This window comes from Polypterus senegalus, chromosome 18 (assembly GCF_016835505.1).
Source record: "Polypterus senegalus isolate Bchr_013 chromosome 18, ASM1683550v1, whole genome shotgun sequence".
Taxonomy (NCBI): Eukaryota; Metazoa; Chordata; class Cladistia; order Polypteriformes; family Polypteridae; genus Polypterus; species Polypterus senegalus.
Window position 1 is genome coordinate 33,001,229 of NC_053171.1, and position 27,807 is coordinate 33,029,035.

The 27,807-nt window shown below is 38.3% G+C and overlaps 1 protein-coding gene across 2 annotated transcripts; it reads left to right on the forward strand.

The window, feature by feature from the left end:
* The first annotated feature begins 3,949 nt into the window (after positions 1 to 3,949).
* lgals3a (lectin, galactoside binding soluble 3a) lies at positions 3,950 to 27,807 on the forward strand. Of its 2 annotated transcripts, none has more exons than XM_039741285.1 (6): positions 3,950 to 4,179; positions 15,441 to 15,473; positions 19,463 to 20,029; positions 22,691 to 22,779; positions 25,546 to 25,702; positions 27,196 to 27,807. In XM_039741285.1, exons 1-6 carry the CDS (start codon positions 3,964 to 3,966, stop codon positions 27,349 to 27,351), a joined length of 1,218 nt encoding a protein of 405 aa, XP_039597219.1. In that variant the 5' UTR covers positions 3,950 to 3,963; the 3' UTR covers positions 27,352 to 27,807. The 2 variants fall into 2 exon arrangements, with proteins under 2 accessions (XP_039597219.1, XP_039597220.1); XM_039741286.1 differs by lacking the exon at positions 3,950 to 4,179 and adding an exon at positions 4,405 to 4,448.

A 27,807-nucleotide genomic window follows, 5' to 3' on the forward strand; every position in this document is an offset into this window, starting at 1 on the left:
TTATGGTATGTAAAAAAGAGACATCAAACAAATAAACCATTCTTCTGTTTGTGAGATCCAAAGCTCCTGTCCTGTCTGACAGAGCTGGCGCTCTATGAAAGGTTAACAGGTAGGGAGAGTACAGCCGCAGTCTTGGCCCTTTTTACTTTTTCCATTCTGTTTTAGTATGTAAAACATGAGACACCAGACAAGTGAGTCTATCTTCTGTTTGTGAGGTTCAAAACATACATGGCCCTTATTCCTTGTTTCTACCGTCTATGCATTGTACTTCTGGATTAGCTTTCATTGGTTGTCAGCTCTCCTGCACACACAGCTACCCCTAAATCTAAAGGATCTTATCGTAGCGAGTCGCAGACTCAAAGTGAGTCAACGGGGATGTCACATTAGGTGATCAGATTCATGAGAATGTGCCACTGAATGTTCCCGATTTGTTAAGAATATGTAAATGAAGGCTACAAATGAAAATCGTTACAAAAGTCATCTCATGTGACATAGACATTACTAAGCAAATGACCCAAGGCAGCTTTAAACCCTCAGAATTAAGGGTGGATCTATAAAGTCTCTTTAGTACTAAGCTACAGTCTGTTGTAGACCCCTGAGATCATAGCACACCTTAGCCTTTCATAGTCCTTAGATTGCTTCTGAAGAATTCAGAGGGCCACACTATCTACTCAGGGTACCACAGTCTGGCACCTAATAGGCTTGGTAGTAAAAATCTATTTCCTACCCATTCACTTTGATCTCAGCATTAAAAACACTGCTGTACATGGTCTTAGTTATCCTGTCTTGTCATCTTGTACTGCCCTCTAAGAGGTAGGAGGTGTTGCAACCTACTGTCATTCTTTTATGGTCTTAACTTGAAACTAAATTTGAGAGATCTTGAAATATATTTCAACACATCACAAATGTAACAGAGACAATTTTAAATATCACTAGGGTAGCTTTGCCCCCTGCTCGCTTCGCTCGCCCACCCCCTCCCATTACACTCCCCCGGGCGCGATGTGCTCCAGCCACTTTGCGTCTCTGCTGCTGAGGTGTGTGTTCTGCTTGTTGCACTGCGCGTTGATCATTTAAAAGCCTGTACAGCAGCTGTCCTTTTGTTTCACTGCCTTGTCTCACGTGTTAAAATGTCTCTCGTGGGATGTCAAATTGTCTTCCGAGAAGATCACGTATCGTCTCCTTCCAAGATTTTTTTTTTTATAAATAGATGTAATGAATCTGAGACATCTAAAAATGTGTTTTAATATCAAGATATAAGAAATTAAAATTTCTTGATTGTATTTCCAGATATCTTAAAATCACATTCAGACCGTTTTGAGATATCTCAAATTCAATTCCAGATACTTTATGTTAAAAATAGCTTTCTGTTTATTTTAAGATACTTCCAATTAATGTTAAGAATTTTAATTTATTTTAAAATAGACAGAAAGCCACATTGAAAACATTGGCAATTTTACAGAATGTCATTCTGCTATATTGAATTTAATTTCAGATATCTCAAAATGCAAAGAAAAGTATTTCAAGATTTCTAGAAAGATGGTGGCCTTACATAAACATTACCAGGGCATGACAGACAAAAACATGTAAAATCTTACAATGGGTAACAGGATTTCTAATAGCAGGGGGTGCTATTAAAGTTGTTGACCACACTTGTTAATTTCATCACAAAAAAAATCAAGCAAACCTATGCTGGTGCCTGGCCTGTCTTGATTGGCATCAGATCACTGAGATACCCTCTGACACTGGCATCATCTGACAAAATACTGCAATACAGATTTCAACTTAAAGTAAACTGACAGCCTTGTAACCATCTGCTGCCCAGGGAAATATACTGTATAGGCTATAAACAACTTAAATTGAAACTGAAACACCTCAATTTGAGAATGAATAACGTTAAGGCAAACAAGGACAACTCAAAATAATAAAGAAAAAAGATGCAGACTACACACACATAACACTCCTCAAACACAAGTCTCTTGGGCTGTCTGGCAGCAGTGCTAACCACCATATCATCAGGAGTTTGCTGGATATCACAAAGCTACCAAACAATTAAAAATATGATTTTCTGCATACATGTTCCTTCCATGCTAGGACACTATGCTTCTTTGAAACAGGAGTATTGTACTGATTGCTTCTTTTCTATGAATGCTTCCTTGATGACTTTTTCAAACTTAGTGCAGAAGGGTGGTCGATCTCAGTAGTGGGTGAAGACCAAGATACTGGTTAGCCCCATTCTGATCAGCGTAATGCCTTGTGGTCGATTAATTTTTGATATTGTTCTTCTTCCTTTCTTTTTTTTTTTCGAATTACTGTGGCTACCGTTCAGGGAGCAAATAGTACTTGACTTTTCATACCTCATTGCTACCTTGCACTGCATAGCTTTCACTGGGTAAAGCTTAAACCGGTAGTGCAAATGCACAATTTAAAAAGGCAGTCATTTTAATACAGAGAATAAGGGTTTCTAGCTTTCAAGCCTCACACTCAAGGAAAAAACTACAACACTGCAGGGCCAATGGAGCTATCACCTTGCTCAAAGACAATTTCACACACAACAGATAAGAAATTATACTGAGCATATGATGGAAATGTAGAAAAAAGATCTTATGAAGAACAGAAGACTGAACAACAGACAAACATGATGGTACATAACATGCAAGACAAAGTCCAGGATACACAATGCAAGAATGACTCAGAAACAGAAATGCATGGTGACAATTGTGAACATTGTCAAATGGTCAAAACCGTTGCTTTTACATCCTTACACTAAGGTTTTCCTTGAAGACCACTACTTAGCAAAGCTACATCAGCGATGTGATCAATGTCAAGCCATCTTATATATAAGCGTCGATGCGTGGAAGTGTGTGTGGCTGTCTGTCCGGCCTGGAAGTGCAAGGCTACAGCAAGAAGCTCAAAGAGCCAGCAAAGCAGTCCCAAGTTAACACGTTGGAAGAAGAAAGAAGTGCGAGGCTATAGAATGAAGCTGAAAGAAAGCAACTCCGTCGCCAAAGTGAAACTGCTGATGCAAGACAAACTCGCTTAGCTTCTAATACAGAAGTGAGGCGAGCACATCGGCAAAACGAAACCTCCGAGGAGAGAGAAACTCGCTTAGCCACTGATAGGTAAAGGGGGCCAGCATGTCCGTTAAACAAAACCACCAACTCTGCATTTCAATTTTTTTCTGACAATTTCAATAGTTTCTAGAAGCCCGGGCTTTTTACAGCACGGCCTTACACAGCTTGTATTTTAAAATGATGAAAACAAAAGAATGTGATGCAAGAATAGAAACATTCCGCTTGCTCCAGATGAGTCATCAGATGTAATAAAATTCATTATGACTTCTAGAAGAACTGAAGGAAACAGCTACTTAGAAAACATAGTAAGTGTCAACATATCCTTACCTTTAACTTATGTTTTATTTGCATTTTATTTTAGGACTGTGGGTCTCCATGTTTAACTAGTAATGACAGATGCTCATCATTTATTTTTTACAATATCTGGTAGGCTGTGCCCCACTGGACCTTAATTTAGAAACTGAAACTCCAGTGGATCACAATATTGCTTTTGACTTGTTTATTCCTGGAAGGCACAAGTTACACAAACAGAGAAGAGCACTGCTGACTCCCCGAACCTATAGAAAAAAGTGCAATAGAAACAAAAGAAAAACAAGCCTGGGTCAAGATTGTGGTGCAAGCATTGAACATTTCTTTGAAACATTTTCTTGGACCAGTGATCTGTCTAAACTTTATAGCGCGTTCTTATGAAAAACGGCGTAAGCATTAAATATTAACATTTTATCGTCATGAAGAACGATTTGAAGGAGATGCAAAAGTGTGCGACTGCTGCCGAGTTCGCTTTACCTCTACTTGCACGGACACAACGCTTAGTTTATTCTATAAAAATACAGTTCACGACATGTGTTAAAAACTGATCGATTACTGTGTTTGCGCATCATTTTGTCTCCAAATGTTACACGACTGCTACCTCCAGTACGGACTTTACGCAGCTGGTAAGTTGACGCACGCAGTAAGCGCAGTGCTGCAATCCGGAAGAGGCAACAAGACTGCCGTGCCAGCGGGTGGAGGTGCACTTCCTGCTCAATCCACTTTTCCCTTCGATTTCTTCTTTAAGTTGACAAGGGCGTTGTGGTTTGAACGTTTTGGTATTAAACCGACATCTCTGGTGAGTTAAAAAAAGATCGTTAGTTTTGTATTTTTTTTTTCTTAAAGAAATATTAGACACGAAACTCTGGTGGTTGTGTGTGCGTTGTTTATTCTGTTTAATAATTAAATCATTAATTTAAAGTTTATAATCTGTTGTTCAAAAAAGGCGTGCCTTGTCATTTACGTGCTTGAACATGTTCGCGCGACGAGCGAGGGTCATGTTTCAATAAAAACTTTGAAAGCGTTCCAGCACGGTGCTGCGTAGCGAATCAGTTCGGTAACGTTTAGGTAAGCTTAGCCATCTTTCACCAAAGTGCTATATTAATAAATACGAAAGTTCGTTGCGAAGGTCCCCTGGTACTTTATGTTAGGGGTAAGCGTTATTTATTTATGTATGTATTTATAATCGGGTAGTCGTTTATACTCGCTAGCGAGTGCCTGTGGGTGTGTGTCAGAGTGAGCCCTGGCCTTTGACGCGATAGTTCGGCGCGGCGCCCCGGCTTGGTTTGGTTCCGGCCATACTCTAGCACTGCTCGCGACCCCCAAGCAGGATCAACGACTTTGAAGAGGAAAGGTGGATACTTAGATATTGCATGTCTCTGTTTTTGTCGTGTCGTGTTGTGCGTAATCCAGTAAACGGTGGCCTACGTCAAGATAAGTGAACAAAAAAAATAAAATCGCTGGTAAAAGTTGTTTTGCAAGCATTCTAGTATACAGATCGGTTAAAATCAAATGCATATTCACAACAAAGTTATTAAAGAACGTGGTTCTTCTTCACTTAGCCCATGTTTTAAAACATATATGTGTGCATGTGTGTTTTCCAGTTATTCACTTTTGACTATTTCTGTGTTAAGAAAACCCGGCAGATGCCTTTATGTGATAAGTGGCAGCTCGCTTCTGATAGTCATACATTGCATTTAATGGCAAAACAATAATTCATAATTTTTACAGTTACTTGCTCAATATATATTATTTTGTCCAAGGGAACCTTTTAGAAAACGTGATTTGAGTCAAACTAAAATTACAGATTTACTCTCAACAGTAAGACAGACAGGTCAGTGCGCTGCCACATCCACCACACAACGAAACAGCTCGGGATCCTGGTTGGCAAACCCCCAAAAACATGACGCACCAGGAGTTTAAAGACTTGGACCTTGGTCGTTTTGCAAAGGTATCAGGAGCACTACACACCCCTTTCCAACAACCTCATGACCCCCATGCTCTTCCATTCGGTCTACTAATTTCATTGGAATAGTTACCAAAGACATGTAATTCACTGCCGAGGTTAAAAAAAACTCTCGACAAGTTCGACATTCTCTCCGCAGACAAACACACTGCCTATGGCTGTGCCTAAGATGTCCATAAAGACTTGAATCTTGGTTTTTGTCCAGGACACTCGCAAGGCCTGACATTCAGTTTCTTAAGAAAGCCCTAATTAGAGCATTCATTGACCCCCGCGAAGATCACAGCATTGTCAGCAAAGTCAAAATCAGTGAATCTCTCTTCACCAACAGATACTCCACAACCTAACACCCTAACACTCAGTCCATGCAAGCATTAAACAGAGGAGGAGCAAAAACACACCCCTGACGCACCCCAGAATCTTCAAAGACCACAAGCAACAAGAAAATTTGGAATAATTTTAAATTGACAAAGTTTGAGAACACAACATTTATATCAACATGTAACATAAAAGCAAGGTTAAAAAAATTGAACTTCCTCCGTTAATTACACAGGCACATGGTGCTATGACTTAAACTGGCACCACTGGCAGCAAAGTTAAAGATAGCCATGGAAGCTGTACAGGATGAAAGGTCTTGCGGCCGTGACACACATCACTACACACACTCGCTCAAAAGGGGATTCTGTTTAAACAAACTTACATTGGGAGTTTAGCCAAAAAAAAAAAAAAATGGGTAGTGACCGAAAGCGCTAGACTGTGGATACAAACTGTAGAAATGAGCTTCCTTCACAGAGTGTCAGCTCGGCTGAGGAGTGCAGAGTAGAGCCACTACTCCTCCAAGTTGAAAGGAGCCAGTTGAGGTGGTTTGAGCATCTGATTAGGATACCTACTGGGGAGTTTGTTTTGGGCACATCCAACCAGGAGGAGACCTCAGAGCAGACTCTGGACACGACTAAGAGATTTTATCTCTCAGCTGGCCTAGGAACTCTGTGGTATCCCCTGAAAGAAGCAAGAAGAAGGGGCGCATCAAGACCCTAGAGCAAGGGTGTTCATGTCCAACCCTGGAAGGCTGCAGATTTTTCTTCCTGATACTTCCTTTAATTGGTGACCAATTTCTTTTGTCAATTGACTTATTTTCCTTTCATTTTAATTGTCTAATTTTTAAGACCCTGTGCTTATTTTATCACTAAATGGCAGCCAAACAGAAATTAGATGTGAAGTGAGAGATGACCAGTTAAACTGGGCCTCCACCTCCAACCACATTCACTCCAGTCAGTTTCGTATTAGAAGTTGATTCTTGTTAATTAAACCCATTATTTAATTCCAGGGTCTATCACTGATTTCTCTTTTTTTCTAAGAGCACTGTCAAAATATTTTGGTGACCTGAGCAGGTCAATATTATTGAGACTTTCACATTTCTTTCTTTTCAGATATTGTATGATAGACACAGGTAGCTGGGTATTCCACAAAGCGCACTTAGTGAATAAGCCTCGTTTAAATCAAGATGCTGTGCTTATCTGAGCCAGTTTTGGTTACACCAAAGAAGATCTGGGCAAGTCGCACTTGGCAACCAAGGCAACTAAGTGTCATGTCTTAGCATGGTTCGTACCAAGCTAAAAGTGAAGCTTAGCCTCGTGATATTCCAGTGTGACGAGAAACAAAACTTTGGAGAAAGGGTTTTTTGTTTTTTTTTTTTGTAATCTTGCAAAATACTCATTTAAATTAATCTTGCATGTTTGTTATAAAATGGTAAAACATTGTAACCTAAACTGTCAATTTAAAACGAACAACACCTAAATTAAGTCATTCATATGACCTTTTTTGTCAGTGACTGGATTTTTTTTTTTGCATATATAATGTTGCCGCTTTCTTAGTTATACTAAGTTTAAATTAATATAAAATTCATTGCAAAGTGGTAATGTATTAAAAGCTGTATTGTTTATTGAAAAATGACAAGAATTAATGATGTATCAAATTTAAATTATGCCAATCATCCTATTTCCTTTTTTGTCAGTGAAAAAGAAAAGAAAAACATACAGTAATGATAAAAATGTAAAAATATACCTTATATATATATTCCCTCATGTTAAAATCACTAGTTATAAAAAGTACCAACTATGTCAGTAAACAGCACTGAAGTACTGCAGAGATGTGTAATATACAAGAAAAAAAATGTCCCACTTGAAGACCTTCTAGGATCCACCCCTGGGTGTTTCTAGTCTTGTGTGTTAGAACTTTTTAACCATCATCACAAAAAAAGGATTAGAAAGAACGGCCACTGTTATTTATGATGTAAGTCATGACAGTATTTGTATGTATATTGTAAAGTAATATAGTGTAGCATATATTAATAGATTAAATAATTAAATGCATCCATCCATCCCGCTATATCCTAACACAGGGACGCGGAGCCAGTCCCAGCCAGCACAGGGCGCAAAGCAGGAACATATCCTGGGCAGGTTGCTAACCCACCACAGGGCACACACACCCACCACACACTAGGGACAATTTAGGATCGCCAATACACCCAACCTGTATGTCTTTGCAATGTGGGAGGAAACTGGAGTACCCGAAGGAAACCCACGCAGACACAGGGAGAACATGCAGACTCCACACAGGGAGGACCCGGGAAGTGAACCTTACTACGAGGCAGCAGCGCTACCACTGCACCACCGTGCCGCCCTATTAAATGCTTTCTAACTCTTTATTATTTTATTAGTCTGTATTGTGTTTCTTCCCCAGTAGTAAAATATTAAAAATGTTCTTTGAGGATATGCCAGTAAAATAGAAACACTTACAAATTTGTGAAGTCTGGCCTTGTACAGATATTTGTGGTTCCATTCAATGCCTAAAAACCTTTTTTTTTTCCCCAACAACCCTGTGGAATCATTCATGGCATGCCTAATCCTTGAATATTTGATGAATGAGTGAGTTCAGATTGCCCCTCACAAATGGTTAAAGGACACTTGCACCTTGGCTTTTCCTGACAACTGTAGAATTGCAAAAACAAACTGTACAGTGAGGAACATAAGTATTTGAACACCCTGCGATTCTGCAAGTTCTCCCACTTTGAAATCATGGAGGGGTCTGAAACTCACATTGTAGGTACATTCCCACTGTGAGAGACAGAATGTAAAAAAAATCAGGAAATCACATTGTATGATTTGTAAAGAATTTATTTGTATTGCACTGCAGCACATAAGTATTTGAACACCTGAGAAAATAAGTGTTAATATTTGGTACAGAAGCCTTTGTTTGCAATTACAGAGGTCAAATGTTTCCCGTAGTTCTTGACCAGGTTTGCACACTCTGCAACAGGGATTTTGGCCCACTCCTCCACACAGATCTCCTCTAGTTCTGTCAGGTTCCGGGGCTGGCGCAGAGCAACATGGAGTTTCAGCTCCCTCCAAAGATTTTCGATTGGATTTAGATCTGGAGACTGGCTAGGCCACTCCAGAACCTTGATATGCTTCTTACGGAGCCACTCCTTGGTTATCCTGGCTGTGTGCTTTGGGCCATTGTCATGTTGGAAGACCCAGCCACGACCCATCTTCAGTGCTCTGACTGAGGGAAGGAGGTTGTTGCTCAAAATCTCACAATACATGGCCCCATTCATCCTCTCCTTAATACAGTGCAGTCATCCTTTCCCCTTCGCAGAAAAGCACCCCCAAAGCATGATGTTTCCACCCCGATGCTTCACAGTAGGGATGGTGTTCTTGGGATGCAACTCCTCCTTCTATTTCCTCCAAACACGGCAAGTGCAGTGTAGACCAAAAAGTTCTATTTTGGTCTCATCTGACCACATGACTTTCTCCCATGCCTCCTCTGGATCATCCAGATGGTCATTGGCAAACTTCAGACGGGCCTGGACATGTGATGACTTGAGCAGGGGAACCTTAAGTGCAATGCGTGGTTTGAAACCATGACAGCATAGTGTTCTACCAACAGTGACCTTTGAAACTGGTCCCAGCTCTCTTCATGTCATTGACCAGCTCCTCCCGTGTAGTTCTGGGCTGATTCCTCACCTTTCTTAGCATCTGTGATACCCTACGAGGCGAGATCTTGCATGGAGCCCCAGTCCAAGGGAGACTGACAGTCGTCTTTAGCCTCTTCATTTTCTGACAATTGCTCCAACAGTTGATCTGTTTTCACCAAGCTGCTTGGCAGTTGCCCCATAGCCCTTTCCAGCCTTGTGGAGGTCCACAATTTTGTCTCTGGTGTCTTTTGACAGCTCTGTGGTCTTTCCCATGGTAGTAATTGGAGTCTGACTGACTGTGGGGTAGACAGGTGTCTTTAAAGAGCTCAGACAGGTGCTACTAATTAAGATTACTAAGTGGAGTAGAGGTGAACTTCTTAAAGACAGAGTAACAGGTCTTTGAGAGACAGAATTCTTGCTGATTGCCAGGTGTTGAAATACTTATGTGTAGCAGTGCAATACAAATAAATTCTGTAAAAATCATACAATGTGATTTCCTGAATTTTTTTTTTACATTCTGTCTCTCACAGTGGAAATGCACCTACAATGTGAATTCCAGACCCCTCCATGATTTCTAAGTGGGAGAACTTGCAAAATCACAGGGTGTTCAAATACTTACAGTGGGTAGGGAAAGTATTCAGACCCCCTTCAATTTTTCACTCTTTGTTATATTGCAGCCATTTGCTAAAATCATTTAAATTAATTTTTTCCCTCATTAATGTACACACACCACCCCATATTGACAGACAAAAAAAATAATTTTTGAAATTGTTGCAGATTTATTAAAAAAGAAAAACTGAAATATCACATGGTCCTAAGTATTCAGACCCTTTGCTCAGTATTTTTGCTCAGAGGCACCCTTTTGAGCTAATACAGCCATGAGTCTTCTTGGGAAAGATACAACAAGTTTTTCACCCCTGGATTTGGGAATCCTCTGCCATTCCTCCTTGCAGATCCTCTCCAGTTCTGTCAGGTTGAATGGTAAACATTGGTGGACAGCCATTTTTAGGTCTCTCCAGAGATACTCAATTAGGTTTAAGTCAGGGCTCTGGCTGGGCCATTCAAGAACAGTCACAGAGTTGTTGTGAAGCTCCTTCGTTATTTTAGATGTGTGCTTCTTTGTCCATTGTCTTGTTGGAAGGTAAACCTTCGGCCCAGTCTGAGGTCCTTAGCACTCTGGAGAAGGTTTTTGTCCAGGATATCCCTTTACTTGGCCACATTCATCTTTCCCTCGATTACAACCAGTCGTCCTGTCCCTGCAGCTGAAAAACACCCCCACAGCATGATGCTGCCACCGCCATGCTTCACTGTGAGGACTGTATTGGACAAGTGATGAGCAGTGCCTGGTTGTCTCCACACATACCGCTTAGAATTAGGGCCAAAAAGTTCTATCTTGGTCTCATCAGACCAGAGAATCTTATTTCTCACCATCTTAGAGTCCTTCAGGTGTCTTTTAGCAAACTCCAATTTTGAGGGTTGGGACACCAATAATATTACTGAAAACCTTACAGCCACTGAGACTTTGTAATGGCACGAAACTTCAGGTCACGTGTCTGCAAAAGAACCTAATTGAGGCAACTATTTTAAAATTTTTCCTTTTCTTAGCACAGCTCAGAAGCTTCGATGCGTGTGCTCCATAACGCGTTCAAAAAATAACGCATTTAATCACACTTTGTATTCCAAGCAAAGGGGAACTTTTGTCAATGCATGATTTCCTGGTACATCGATTACATTGATGCACACATCAGAGCTACAAAAGTGGAAGAGTCTGAAGAAAGCGCGTTGCTAGGACTGATCGGAGGCAAATTTCATTTCGAAAGACTACCCGACAGAAGCCTTGATAAAAGCGTGGTTTTGTGCAAACTGTGCAAAAAGGAGTTTGCATACCACCGACGCACTTCAAACTTACGGTACCATCTAAATGCAAAACATGTTACAGCGAGCACAGAAACTATGTATGATGTTAGCACTACCAGTATGAGTGCGAGTACCAACAAAAGGTGTCGGCAGCCCAAACCCGATGAAATGACTGGCTTCAGGACCAAAATTTGCAAGTCAACATCGGTCAAACTTACAAATTCTCTCGCAAAATGGATTGCTTTGGACTGTAGACCACTAACAGTGCTGGAAGATAGGGGGTTGGAAAATGTGCTACAGTTAGTATCAGGTTATCCAACTTTCCAACTGCCGTGCCGAAAGACTATTTCAAGTAAAATTCAACAGCTTTATGACAATGAAAAGCAAGCAAAATTAGATGCATTACAGAAAGCGGACATTGTGGCTCTTACTGGGGCTCATTGGACTTCCGTGACCGTTAGTAATTTTAATTACATCTAATTACAGAATGTTCAATGATCACACTGTTTTAGCCTAATGTACAACATAATTTTGGCTGAGGTTACTCAGAGTTTAAAGATGAAGCTGGTTAAATTACCTTTTATGTTTCTGCTTTATTTTTTTAAGAAGAAAAATTGCACTTTATGTTGAAATTTTTGTTATTATCATTTAAAGACAATGCCATTCTGAACATGTACTTAAAGTACTTAGAATACCACTTAATTTTTAAGTCTGCCCAATTTTAGCCAGGAATGATATTTTTGTTTCTGTTTTGAACTCAAATGTAGTTTAAATGCATTTTTTTTCCAGAAATTAAAACACCTTGAGTTTACAATATTCATGTCCATGTCTATTATTTGATTCTGTCGCCCACTAAAACCCTTTTAAATTAAAAAAAACATTTCGCTTTGGGACAGATTTTCTTGTGTCATTACATGCGATTAATCAAGATTAATTAATTACAAACCCTTTAATTAATTAGATTAATTTTTCGAGTCCCACCCCTTATATATATATATATATATATATATATATATATATATATATGCACACACACACATATATATACATATGTATAATATATAGTGACACCCCCAGCCGGGACGCCCAGGAGGACCGGAGGAGGGCTTGCACCTCCTCCAGACCGCGAGGGGGCGACCATCCTGGTTGTATTGGGGGCCCTGTAGAGGCCCGTGGCCACCGCCAGGCGGCGCCCCAGTGCCTGAAGAAACCTGGAGCCCAGCACTTCCGCCACACCAGGAAGTGCTGGGGGGAAGAAGACAGGGGACACCCGGAGGGCTTCCGGGTGCACCGCCGGCACTTCCGCCACACTGGGGCGTGTCTGCGGAGGAATGCCGGGAAGCAGCTGGAGCCCATCCGGGTTCCTATATAAGGGGCCGCCTCCCTTCATTCAGTAGCGGAAGTCGGGTGGAAGAAGGACGGAGCTGGAGAGAGGACTGGAGGCGGCCAGGAGAGAGGACTGGAGGCGGCCAGGAGAAAGGCAGTTGGACTGTGAGGCCTGGACTTTGGGGGATAGGTGCAAGAGGCACTGGGACGTGCACTGAATTGTAAATATAAATAGTGTGTAAATAAACGTGTGTTGGGTGCAACTATGATGTCCGTCTGTCTGTGTCCGGGCCATCTGCCACTAATATATATATATGCCAGCAACACTCATCACAATGACAAAACAATTACATTGTCAATCATGTTGCGTTATTATTAAAATGTTTCTTTTTCATTACTTCTTTAACACACAACTTCTCCGCTGCGAAACGCGGGTATTTTGCTATCAATAGTAAATTGCAATGCCAGTAATTTTGTCCAGTCCATTCTAGACATCCTTCATGATATTCTGAATGAGTTTGCATCCTGTTTTAGCTTTGTAAGCATCCTTTCCCTCACTGAGCTTTTTTAACTATGGTAGAGATTAATTTCTTGAGTACTGCATTTTTTAAAATACTTTTTTTTTTTTTATACACTTATTCCATATTTGAACTCCTATTTTAAACCCACTTAATTCTGTTCAAGGCCATAGAGGAAACTGGAGCCTGTCATGGCATCACTGTTTGTAAGGTATGTGACATGTTCACTGTATACCCATTTGCACACACACCCACGCTCTTACAGGGACCAATATGGAACCACTAGTTAACCTAACCTGCACACCTTTGGGAATGTGAGAGTAACAAATGTATATCTTAAGGAAAGCATACGCAGACAAAAGGAGACCACAAAAAAAACTTCAGATGCAGGATTTAAATCTGGACACTGCATCTGTGCAGTATTGTGTTACTATTCCATCCTTCTCAGTTAAATCTTTTGAGTTACTAGAGGGCTCTGCCTCCTGCTCGCTTCGTTCGCCAACCCCCAGTGGGTGCTACTAGTTAGCCATTTCGCAGCTCTGCTGCTCACATATGGGGAAGCGAATGTACAATTTTAACAGAGTTATTTTCATGGGAATTGTTACATATGCATAATTGAACTATTTTACATTAGTGAGTAATTAACCATAGTAAAACATAATAAATTGAAAGAAAATTGTTTAATGTTTAATATCATTTCTTTCTCTATAATAAATAAACTGACTTTTTCGAATGTTTGTCCCTGTGATTTGTTCATTGTCATAGCAAAAGCTATTCTAACGGGAAACTGTAAACATTTTAATACAAATGGCATATCAAGATCTCCTTTGGTGTGTAATGTTATCCGCGGAAGATCCATCCATTATCCAACCCACTATATCCTAACTACATGGTTATGGGGGTCTGCTGGAGCCAATCCCAGCCAACACAGGACGCAAGGCAGGAAGCAAACCCCGGGCATGGCGCCAGCCCACCGCAGTCTGCGGAAGATGTACCACATTAACTTTTTTCTTGCCTGTTAGAGTTGTTCGACCAATTTTGAATACAACTAATCTTGTCCTATTGCATAGCCCATCACTCATACATAAATTACACAGTAACATTACGATACATCCTTCTTTCAATAGCAATTTGGCCAGTGGAAGACCGGACGGTGTTAACAGCTGTAGATATTTTACGGGGTATATTAAGTTGTTGTTTTCATCTTCTGCGTCATTGCCACCAACTGCTTCAGCATAGTCTGTTGATACTTATTTAACCAATTTGCCATGTAACCGATTGTCAATTTTCCTGTTAATTTGTTTGACTTCATCGGTTCTCGGTGCTAGGATTGCCTGTGTACTCGTTTCTTCTGTTGATAACCCTTCGGGATGAAATTCTTCAATAAGATTTGGACATAAGTCTTTTATTGGGAACTTAAAGTGAGGAAGAAGGAAAAATTTATAAGAGCTGAGAGTGCACAAACTGTGTCTGACAAAAGCATTCACACGAATGAGAGGTGAGATGACTGTGGGCATGGGCCATTATCCTGAAATAGTTTAGAAGAGGGTGGGACTTGAAAAAATCTCTTGGCAACAGTCTTGTCTCCTCTCAAAATTTTCTTTTATAATATAGAGATTTTATTGCTTGAGTAAATACATTTCTTATTCATGTCATTTGTAGTTTCATACCACATGTTAAATTCTTCCTTGATGGCACAGGAATATTAAGAGATGTGCATTATATTTCAATTAGCTTTGTTGAGTTAAAGTATAAATGCATTTTGGTCAACTTGAAATTGAGATGCACTTTACCAATATTGTTAATGACTGGAATTGTTTTCTGTACGCAGCCATTTTTGTGTTTGTTTTTTCTTATTGTGTATTATATGCACAATGAAGGCTGTCATTTTTCTTTTGTGAACACTGTTCATTTTATTGCTGAAGCTATAAAGAAAACATCAGGTTTTAAGGATGGAGAAAAGCTGTTAAGAAGAAATTTAGTTTGTTTTTGAAAGCTGCCCATGGATGATGGTTTATCAGCTGAGATGTTAATTTCTAATTTGTAGTTAAAATGTGTTAACCGCAATGCTGTGGACTATGAATGCTTTCAATAGGTAGGATTTGATTAAAGCTAGAAAGAGAGTGGAGAGGCGTGTTTGTGTTATTGCCAATTCATTGTTACATCCATAGCAACACAGCAAGTTCATAACAAGCAAGTTTCATGTAATAAAGGCTTACCACAGAATGACTCAACCAGCCATCATGAAGTGTTTATATGTAATCATATTCCAAGAAAAGTGTGACTGGAAATTAATGAAGTGACATCTTGGGTAAATCTGCTTTTTGAAAGGGACATTCTTTGTACTGTTAAATTGTTAACTTTAATGTCTAGTATTGGCACAATTATTTATATATGTGTTTCTTTAATTTTTATTTCAGATTTCATCTCCCTTCATAATGGACGGGTTTTCAGTGAGTATCTAAAATGCATAAATTCTTATGGTATTACAGTATATATTTATCATACATTCTTTGAATGGTGTGAAAAAAGCTTTTATATTTGTTGCAACAAGAACAAAAAAGGCATCACTTGGTTTACATATGTTCAGACATATGTTCTGAAATTTAAATAAATCTGTCACATGACATATGGATGTGAAAACTGCTGGTAGCATTGTCTTGCCCCAGTCAGTGAATACTGTTCACCCTCATAAATGCTCGTTTTTAATTTTTTATTTTTGTAGTTTTTTTGGAATTTGCACCCATTGTAAAGGTTTAATTTTTCTAACTGGCCAACAGTGTATGAGAGATAACCAAGAAAAACTTTAATGTCCATTTGATGTCAAGAGTAGCAGATGTTAAATTTAAATGCATTTTGATCATTTTTTAAAATTATTACTAATATACAAAACCTATAATTAAAGTGTACCTTACAATGTATATAACAATATGTAGTAATGGAAAATAACCATAAAAATCTTTATAGATATATTGTGCTGTTCAGAGTATATAGCCCTGAGTATTGAAAAGACTAACAGATGTAAAAAGTATAAGTATAATAATTCAAAACTTACACAGACTAAAATATATAGCCGGCCTATAATGGTTACAATTGTAAAGCACATTTCACAGATTTTGCAACAGAGAAGAGGAAAAATATTACCTATAATATGACACAAACCTTGAGTGAAACAAACCCATATGGTTGTCACTTGAGTTAAATTTTCTAAAGAACAAGCCAGCCAGCTACCCATCCTGTCTTTGGCATTCTAAAAATATACTGGCAAGATTTTCCTGAGAAAAGTACATGCCTGTAATAGATGTAACCACTGGAACAGCCTTAGATGTCTGTTCACCTATCTGATGTAATGGCATATAACTTGATTTTCATTAAGGTATGAGACCGTTTTATATCAGGTCAGCTGTAACTTGATGAGCTTCCTCACAGTGTTACAGCTGGCTATTGTGGTTTCCCCTAACATGATTTCTTTGTTAAAACTCTTAAAAACCCACATGAAAAAATGGAAGTTGCATCTACGGTTACATCCAAACTCAAACAAAACCCCACCAAAAAAAGAAAAACATGTCAAGTGAAAAGCCACTAGAGTGCAATAGTGTACAACTGGTATGATCCTGGTGAGGTTTTCTCACTGCAGCAGTCTGTGAGAAAAAAATCATAATACCTATGTTTGAATTTTGGCCAACCACGTCAAAAATACAGTCGGAGTAGGTCAATTAAAATTCACTGCAAGAAAGTGACTGGTACATGTTTATGTCAGACTCGCACCAATATGTTCAGTATTTTAACCTTGACGTAATCATTGTGACATCATACTAGCAACAATTTCAGCTTGATTTACTGGGAATTGGAGGTCAACACCTCTGCCTTATGAGGCCCCAACAACAGCATTTGTAATGGCAAGAAGAAATAATACATAGCAACAAATCAAATACCTAGGAAAAAGCATGGCAGAAAAATAATGAAGAGTACAGTTATGAAGAACTGGATGTTACTCCACATCACGGAAAACAATATCCATTTTCTTAAAACTATTACTTTCTCATGCTAAAGTAATTTCTCTGTACAAACTGAACTCTTAGGGTTTTTTTTTTTTTACTTTTAATTCCTGACATGATGCATAGGTTGGGTTATATGAAAACATGGTAACATTTCCAACGGTTTACCTTTAACATGCAATAAATGCTATAGTAAAAGCAATGCAGATTATTTCATTTTGTGTTTCCTTGCCCTCTTCATTTGGCGCCATTGTAATCAACAGTAAATTTCACTGTTAGCAACAGATGGTTAGATAATGCTGAAAAGTAACTTTATTTTCACCAAATTATTCACATTAAGTTATCTACATTAAATTAATTTAAATTAATTTAAAGTTCAAGTCCATAGTGAGAAAGTCTTCATCGAAATGCACATGAGAATGGCCAGACTTTGTATAAAAATGTTAAAATAAATTGCTGTTTAGGAAACATAAGATTTTTTTGTTGATATTTTACACTGATGCATATGGGGAACATCAATATGTGCTCAACATTTGTGTCCAATTTATTTTCATCTTCCCAACCTCTTTTCTTCTCAGTCAAGTTATGTATTGTAATTTTCACAGCCACTGGTAGATAGTGCACAGATGTTGAGTTACTATTTGCAGCAAATTTTAATTTTATTAACTTAACACTAATTCAATTCAAATTCTTATACTTTTATAATAATAGTATTTTGTACTCTTGAGTGTCAGTAGGCAAACTTGGTATTGAAATTACATCTCTTAGTATTTACTATACAGAATATGGTGAAAGTAGCTTACAGTAAATTTTTTTTCTGGCAGTCTATGTGTGTGTGTGTGTGTATGTATGTATATATTGTCAATAAATTATTCATGTTTTTATCATTTCCTGTTGTTTTTTATTTTATGCATTTCCAGGGGTGGGCAAAGTCATTCCTGGAGGGCCGCAGTGGCTGCAGGTTTTTGTTTCAACCCAGTTGCTTAATAAGAAGCACTTACTGCTCAAGTAACAATTCTGCTTCACTTTAGTTGTCTCGCTTGTTACGATTCTGAACACTCAGCTGTTCTCTTGGTTATAATGGCTTTTTATTAGCAGTAAGATTCAAATGACATTTGGCTTGTTACCATTTACACCTGTGTGTATTTATCATGCACTTTTGGGCTTAATTAAATACTTGGAAGGAAAGTGAAGAGACAAAAGTGAAAGATTGAGTATAACTCATCCATTTTAGCCTTCAAATCATTTGATTGATATCCTTATAAAGGGGAAGAACATCTAGGATATGAGAATGTCCTGATATGGCAGAGTTAAAGCACTAACAAGCCATAAAATTAAATTATTGGCAAGGATTGTTTTCTAATTAAGCAACTGGGTTGGAGCAAAAACCTGCGGCCCTCCAGGACTGACTTTGCCCACCCCTGAGTTAAACAATTCCACAAGAGGGCAGCATACAGCACAGTTATCTTTCTAACTAACATAATAGTAAGCATTTTTAAGTAGACAGAAATGTAATGACAAAATTTTTTTTTTCCAAGCAAGTCACTCCATTACACTTCGAGAGTCACTGCAACTAGACAGACATAATAGGTCTTGGGTGACACAATCTTGGTATATTATTATTTGTAGAATGAATAAATAAAAAATGGAATGCCAAAAATAAAAATAAAAGTAATATAGTTGCTTTTATTTCTGAAATTAATACATTATTTGTGAGTTCTTTTCTTTGGCTATTACTCTGTGTGTTGGTTTTTACATTGGTTTGTGTGAATTTAGGCAACGCAGTATGACAGAGGTTAGAAGTTGTGCTTTACAGACCCAGGAGGCTGAATTTGATTCCCAGAACAGACTCTGTGTGGAAGTTGCATATTCTGCTAATTTCTGCAATGGATTTTCTTTCCATATTCCTAAGACACTTGTTTTAGATGGTATCGTAATTGGCTAGGTGTGAGCAGCCCTTCTATGGACTGGTGTTCTGTGAGGAGTCTTGCGGCACAAGGCAGAAACCAGCTCTGGACAGGGTGCCAGCCCATTGTAGGGCAGGTGGGCTCACTCACTCACACACTCACTCACCCATACTCGCATGGAGTCAATTTATAGTCACCAATTAATCTGATGGTGTGACTGGAAAATCTGAGTACTCAGAGATATTCGAATTGATCATGAAGTTTCTGGATAAGTGAGCTGCTATTCTTACTATTGAGAAACCTGCATAATATTCACTGTATTTGTATATAGGTAATATTATGCAAATTGTGGCCATTTATGCCATAAGTGTCTTTACTAAATCTTTGTATGTTGACCTATTTGAGTTGACTTGTTTTATTGCACTTTTTAGTTTTTTTTTTTTTTTTTTATGGATTTCTAATATTGTAATTTTATTCAAAACATGTAACCCTTGCTACAAGCCTGTATTTGTTTTATTTATTTATTTATTTTTCTAGCTGGAAGATGCTTTACCTGCAGATTCAACAGGCAAAGCTTCAAATGTGAGCAACACCAAGCCAACAGCAGACGCCAGTTTTGGGATGCCTACTTCGAACCCTTGGAGTAACACACCTGGTGCCCCACAACACCCTCACCCCTCTGGTCCAGCATTCACAGGTCAACCTTCTGCTCCGGGTCAGTTTCCAGGTGCCCCTGGAGGACAAGGACCTTATGCTCCAGGTGGTCCTGCTGCACATCCTGGCTCTTTACCCTACTCTAACCCTAATATGCCTTTCCTGCCTCCCACTGGACAGCCAGATGCAGGTCCATTTGGGCCTTCTGTACCTGGAGGATTTCCTTTTGCCTCTGGCCCCTACGCTAGCTTTCCTGGGACTGCCTTTCCTAGTGGTCCTTTTGGCCCTCCTTCTGGCAATTGGGGCATGCAACCTTCACCAAATCTCCCCTGTCCTCCTGGCCCAGCTGTTGGACCCTGGGGACCATTGCCAACACCCTCAGGTCCCAATCCACCTTCTGGAGGTGCCTGTGGACCTGCTGCTCCTCCAGTTGGACCTAGTGGTTCTCTGGTGAGTTTTGCTTGTATTATTGTTCAATTGAAAAAAGGATTATCGAGAAATAAATTATTGCCACTTTTATATTTATATTAAAAAAAAAAAATGTTTAGCTAATGCGACTTTTGCAGTCCAAATATACATTTGATAGTACTAGTTGTACAAAGTATTATTTATGAACACATTTATCTATCTAATGGATATTTTGCTCTCAACGACTAAATATTTGAGTATGTACTTGGCATTATTATTAGTAGACTGATTTGGACTACTCTAAACAGCAGTTATCTCAGATAGTGCACTGTATTAAATATAAGCAACATGAAATGATAAATATAAGAATTGTATACACATAAAATACATGTTATATACAATAGCTTGCAAAAGTTTTCAGATCCTTGACCAATTACCAGTTTCATAGCTTGAATAATGATCCCATGATAATGTGGTTTTATCCTGAAAACATGCCACAGCTGTAGGAAGTTATGCGTCAAAATCTCATACTGTTAATGTAAGTTTTCTAGTTTATTTATATGTGTGAATAAAGAGGCAAAATTTCCAAGTTAGTCAAGCAGAACATCACAGTGTTGTCATGTACGTGTACAGGGTGGTCCAGATCCAATTATGCAATTATGAAAAGGCGAACACGTCGTACCTGCTGTTTGACTGACAACCTTCTTCCCGCCATTTTGGAATACAGGGCAGGTGCTGTCATCTATTTGCAGCAAAAATAGTGTTTCGTGAATTCTCTATGTAATAAACTTAATAAGATATAGCATAATGAAAATTGCATAATTAGATCTGGATCACCCTATAATTGGTTTGCTTACATAAAACATCAGCTTATTTGGCTTAAGCATTAGCTTGATCATTTCGTATATGTGTATTTTAGTTTTTTCAAAAGTGTCAATACTGAACAGATTTTAACAAATTTACAGCACCATTTATCTGATTTTAGAAGAAACAGATGCTTGCCCTAAGTAAATGTATTTAAGTGTGCTAAGTCCAGAGTTGACTCACACGTCCCAAATTTAAACTCAAACTATAATTGAAGAAATCTTGTGAACCTGATAACAGTATACTGCCACATGTCATAATCCGTTAGAAAATTCTAACTTCTACTAAACAAACAATAGTAGAATATTCTTCCATTACACAATACACAACTTTTTTTTCTTTTTTAATAAAATTAATAAAATATTATATTCCTAAAACAAAATCAGTGTAACCCCAAATACAAAGAATATTTAGGCTACTGTTACTCAACACATCCCCTACACCATTTAAATAATGCCCGTCCTTCAACTCTGTAGGAATATTTCAGGAGTTGGAAGTGGCAAAGCAGAAGAAAAAAATTCTCTTCACATGGAAAATATATTCATTTATGGGCAGCAAAGACTCCGCTTTGCTTGTACCTTAAAGATGTACTGTTGCTTGGACAAATGTTGCATTATACATTCAGTGACCACATATTTGCAGTTTCACGTGTAAACAATTGCCCTGATAAACAAATGAAGTAGGAAACAATGATATTTTAAGTACAGCTAAAGATAAACATTCTCATGTTGCTTTCTGGTATTGAACGTAAGTGGTGTTTTGATTCATTGTGAATATTTCAATAAATGTAATTATGGGTTGGACTTCATTCCACATATGAGTATTTCAGCAGTCTGGTTGAACAGAGTCCATTAACTAGAAATTACTGTTACAATATGACCAAGGAGTGATATTGTACTCCACTACTACATAAACTGGTGGCTGACTGTTCAATCTGTAATCTTATAAATTTTAAATAAGTGCATCTGATGTTAGGAGCTGTACCTGCTAGTTTATCTTGGTCATTTTAGCTTTTGCTTTGAATACAAGTCAGAACATGATGAGGCCTTTTGTGTACCATTTAATGCTGTAAGTCCATGCAGAACTGTTAACCTGCGGTTCTGTTTTTTATCCATATTCTAGTTCGAATGATTTTAAGAGACATTAGGTATTATTAATAAATGGTAAGTAACCTAATGTTACATTTTTTAAGAACAGCTGATTCATGTAACCTGTTACATAAAAAGAGTTGTAGTTATGTCTCATTTATCAATTGGCCAGATGTAACCAATTAAAATGTAAAGTAACAGTAATGGCAATAGTAACATTGATAGGAGAAAGAATCTTCCCTTGAATATCAACACAGAGTAATAATTAGATCTACCTTATAATTTTGATAATGTTTTCGAAAAGAAACGACAGATATAAGATCATCTGTCATTTTAGGAAAAACACATTATCATTAAAAATAAATATGGGTCTACCTTATCACCCTATAGTTTTGTGAAGAAACATGAGATGTGAACTAATCGAATAGTGTCTGCATCTCTAAATCAAAATTTATTGTCATTACCCAGAAAATTTTCATTTTCTAACTAACAGATACTTTAAAAAAAACTGACCAAAGAATTTACTAAGAGCAAACATTTTACTGTACATACAGCATCTATTTATGTTGATGTTAGATGAGTTGGAAGTAGAAAACGTTTGACTTAATGGTGCTTATTGTTAAAAGCCTAATTATGTTTAATACAAGTGTTTCCTGAGCTTCCATTATAACAACAAATTAAACTAAATTTTACATTTTCTTAAGTCACATAAGATTTTATATTAATGACAAATCTGTGTTTAAATTTACAGCCAGTTCCCTTTGAGTTTCCTCTGCAGGCTGGAGTGATGCCAAGATTGCTAATCACTGTGATGGGAGAATTCAAGAAGAATGGTGAAAGGTACAATAGTTTTTAGGTTTTTCTTTTAAGTCACTGTGTTATTATGTGCAGCATGTCATTATTTGTGCAGATTATAACAGTATGTTCTTGAGTTTTTAAAATTCTAAATGAAATTTACTGTAAAACGTTACTTGCTATAGAATTAATCATGACTGGTCATGATCTGTTTTAAAGTTCTCATTTGCATTAGTCTTAAGCTTATCAACTAACAGTGAGTTACATCTTCCTTTAGTACCTAAGTTTTAAAACCCTTTCACACATCTTTTAATATTAGCATACATTTATTTCACTGACACATTTATTTGATTTGGCTGATTAATCACAATGCTAGAGCTGTTGATGTTTCTCCACTTGGGGGGTAATGGCATGTTAAATGACTTCCTCGGGGTCATACAATGTTTAGTGGTTGGCTTTTGGAATCTTGTGTTTGATGGTCCAGTGCTCTAACCTCAAAACGGATTCACAATTTTATCAAGGGAGCTGAAGAACAATGGTCCACTCCATCTTAAACCACACACATTACAAAGCTGTGATAATTTTCCACTTGTTGGGGTGTATAGTTTGCATATTAACAACTGAGCCTAAGTAGACTTAGGGTAGCTGAAATAGCTTTCACAGATATCAGATTCCTAGTGATGTAAAATTTTTATTTTTGTAGTAGTTGTTTTTGTAGTTTTTGTGTTACTGTTAGTTGGTGGGTCTATGGGTTTGTTTTATGCTTCTTAAATATTTTTTAAAGAAATACCTGATGGAAAGTTATAATCTGTCCTGAAGTCTCCCTGTGCAACTCTGATGGTGTTTGTATTATTGGTTTGTTTTGCTTGGCGGCAGTGGCTATTATATGTATAAAATAGGAAAATATACAAGGTGAAATAACTTTTCTGTAGGTTCATTTGAAAGGGTAAATTAATTGAGGATGACAGAATATTTCCCTGTTTTAAGACAGATTACTTTGAAAATTCCGCATTACCCAAAAAACTTCCTTGTTGAACAAGTGTACCAAATTTCAAGTAAAAAGATCCACCTGGAGCCAAGTTGTTTTTTGCAGACAGGTACACTGACAGATCGATTGACATACAGACAGAAACACATGACCATGTGTGACGATGCGGGTTCAGCTCTAGGCTCCTTTCTCCAGTTTGGGAGCACTCAAACCCAACACCGTCGGTAATGTCACCAGTGAGCTAGACAGTGAAGACTTTAACAGTGAAGCAAGGGGATGGTGCAAAAAGTGCAAAGTGCTTTTATTAAAAACAAAACCAAAAACAGTGTCCAAATAAATAAGTGCAGTGTCTCAAATAGTTCTTAAATAAATAATCTGTTAAAACAGGTGAACTGTGGAGGTTAAAATCCAATAAATACATCCTTTTAAAACGAGGTTAAAATGATAATGTCTGGAAGCAGTCTTGTCTTAAAACTCCAGTGCTTTCTTCTTTCTACTGGTGCCTCCCCTGCTTCTCCCATACAGGCCCCGCAGGGGAGTCGCCCTACTAGCAAATGCAGCTCCCTCCTATTCTGGTCCAGTAGCCTTCTGATCCCCGGCTACGTAAGGCTCCAGCCGGACTGAGACTTGGGTTTCCTCCCCAGCGGCCAGGGCACTCACGCTGGGGCTCAACATGCCCGAAGCCTCCTCGACTGCTGCTCCCTTCAGTGGCAAGTCAACTCTTCTGCCGGTCATTCCAGTTCCTCAAAACTGCTCAGCTGGAGCGACCACTTCAATCTGCCCCCCAACCGAGAGTTGGCCAAACACTCCTCCAGGGCTCTCCTACCAGCTGCATTCAACCTTCAAAGAGCCAGCTTGCGCGGTCATTCACTAATGCATCTGCTTTCTCCTTCCTGCCACCTTCTTCTCCCTTAATCTCCGTTCCTGTTCTTTCCTTTTTTCTCACTCCCCCCATCTGCCTCGCGCTTCTACTATATATTACATGGAAGTGGATCAGGTGTGGCTATTAGCAGCTCCCGGCATCAATTACGGATGCGGACGATCCCTCACCTTTGCACTTAAGTGAGGACCATGGTGGTGATAATGTGATGGTGTGAGGATGCTTTGCTACTTCAGGGTCTGGATGACTTACCATGATTGAGGGAAGCATGAATTGAGCTCTCTACAAGAGAGTGCTAAAGAAGAATGTCTGGTCATCAGTCCGGACAACAATTAGAAGCACAAGAGCAAGTCCACCTCTGAATGCCAAAAAAAGAAATAATAAAACTAAGGTTGTGGAGTGGCCTAGTCAAAGGTTTGATTTGAACCCCATTGAGATTTTGGGTTGGAACCTTTAATGGGCAACTCAGTCAAAAAAGCCTCCAGTGTGTTTGAAATTAAAACAAATATGTAGAGAAGAGCAGGCCAAAATCTCTCCAACGCGATGCCAAAGACTGATCTCTTGTTATTGCAAGTGTGTGATTGCAGTTGTTGCAGCTAAAGAGGTGTAGCACAGCCAAGTTCTACTTTTAGAAGGCAATTGCTTTTTCATATAGGTGAAATAGGTGTTGGTGAACTTTTTCCTTCAATAAATCAAATGATCATTTTAAAAACTATTTATTATGTTTACTCAGGTTTTTCTTTTGTATTATACTAAATTTGTTTGGAGAGCAGAAACGAGCTATGAAAATGCTAACATTGAACTCAAGAAGGGGGCAAATACTTTATGTACAGCACTGTATGTACTTGCATGTCATTAGGAAAACAAATGAAGGCTAGTAAATGTTTTCAGGTCTAGAGCACATCTTTAACAGTTTAATAACTTGGTTTTTTTTTTCCTCCAGATTCCAGATTGACTTTACAAAGGGCCCAGATGTAGTTTTCCACTTTAATCCTCGAATCAGAGAACGAGCAGTGGTCAGAAATGCATACCTAAATGGAAGATGGGGTCCAGAAGAGAGGCAAGGAGGTTTCCCATTTGAACAAGGAAAGAAATTTGAGGTACAGTGAAAATAATAAACTTGTCTTTCACAGAGATTTCATTTTAAGTGTTTTTCCTTTCTGTTCCTGAAAGGACACCTTAATAGGAATAACAATACATTAGAGGCTGACATTTTTAGCATTTTGGTTTATCTGACTAGTTCCTGTGTTAATGTGTTTGCACATCACTTTTTAGTGTGTATGTATTTATGTATATACTGGATCGTATGTGAAACAACTTCAAACTAACAAATCCTTATCTATACCTGAAGACAAAGAAGGCAACTTCATATATTGGAGATAGTTAAGACAATAATTTTAGGTTTCATTAAAAAAGAAAAAATCTGAATGAGCCATTTGTTTGGTATCAACAAAAAGCAGTCCTTGGCATGGTGCTCAGAACATTGTAACATTAGCGGTTCACTTCATATACGTATGTCCCTTCAGCACTGCTGCATAACAAGTGAAGCAGAGTTTACTCTAGCTAAGATATCATGCCTTGTACAATGGTAATATATTAAAAACAATCAACATACAGTATTTCAGTCCACTTCTACAGTATGCAATGAGTTGGCACATTTTCTGTCTTTGAGTAGTCAGCAGTGTTGGCAAGAGTGGGATTACAACACACACATAACCTCTTCAGTCCAATCCAGATTTAATTCTTCACCAGTTGTCCTATAAAAAACACATTTAACAAGGCATAAAATGATCAAACTCGCATAATACAGTTCAGGGCCAGAGGGTATCTTAGCAGCACTGTGCACAAGGCGTAACAGGCCTAAAACAAGGCCTTAATCAGGTGACCAGTAATTTGCAGGCTCACTTGTATAAACACACACCTGCACTGAGCTAATTTAGAGTCGCCAGTTAACACAAGAAGCACATACAGATGTTGTTGTTAGTGTTGAACCTTTTTTTTTGGTATTTGGAACGCTATATTAATCCCTGGAAGTATGCCTGGTGATTGAAGATAAACTGTTTTAGAAAATTTAATGTACTAGCCTGGGCATAGGGGGATGATCTCATAAACAAGGCACTAACTGGCAGCAATATTTTTGAGATAATGGAAATCTACTTAACAAAAAACTTCACTCATAGAGACAAAATCCCCATTTTGAGATTTGTTGTAACTTAAATCCTTCAGCTTCCCCTGCTCAGTATATAAATGTCACTGATAAGTGGTCTTGTCTTTGTAGATTTTATCTTAAGTTGGGTAAGGTAACATAACTCAAAAGAATAAAAAAAATATCACAAGAGCTATTACTCCATGAGTGTATTAGAAGCACATAAATAATGAACCTGATTTCTCCTTGCCTCATAAATTGTAACAATGGACAACTTTATAATCATAGCTGCTCATATTACTTTAAGAGAACTATTTTTGTTACATTGTCCTTCGAGATAAAATTTATAGCAGCTAAGACCTACTAAGTTGTATGCTTGTTTTTCCTGATCGGCCTCAAAGATCACCAGACTAGAGTAAGGCCTCTTTTTTTTCCCATTCTCCTCAGGTTAAAATTCTGTGTGAAGCTGACATGTTCAAAGTCGCAGTGAATGGTGCTCATCTACTGGAGTACAGGCATCGTTTCAAGAACCTGAAAGAAATCACACTGTTGCGTGTCTCTGGAGATTTGACACTATCGAGTGTAATTCCTACAATGGTTTAACTGATGCAGAACTTATGCTACAGATGAATTTCTCTTTTGCAGACTGCCAAAGTAATTTTCTTTCCTTGTACCACATTACATTCTGCAAGGACTGTGGAAGTCACAGGGAAACCTTTGCTAAACTAGGTTGTAGGAATAAGGTGGTTTTTTTTCACTGAATATTTAATTACAGTATAGAACATACATTACAGAATATATGGAATACAATATGGAATTATTTGGTATGCAAAAATTCTTGCCAATAAATGGAAATAAGAGTTTGCAGTTACCCCTTTTGCTTGATTTTTTTTTGGCTTGTTAATTTTGGCAGCCTTAATGACGCAAGCTTAGATTGGGTCTTTGGATATAAAATCCTTATGATTCTTTGATTTACATTGTTGTTGCAATGAGGTAGAAGTTCTTTAAAATTACTGGACTTTAAACGCCGTGGTTGGTAAGCATGCTACAGCATAAAAA

Excerpts from the sequence above, each read along its gene's own strand:
- lgals3a (XM_039741285.1), top strand. The coding sequence starts at position 3,964 with ATGTTACACGACTGCTACCTCCAGTACGGACTTTACGCAGCTGGTAAG. Across the intron at positions 20,030-22,690 it reads TTGGACCTAGTGGTTCTCTG|CCAGTTCCCTTTGAGTTTCC; the intron begins GTGAGTTTTGCT and ends TTAAATTTACAG. Across the intron at positions 22,780-25,545 it reads TTCAAGAAGAATGGTGAAAG|ATTCCAGATTGACTTTACAA; the intron begins GTACAATAGTTT and ends TTTTTCCTCCAG.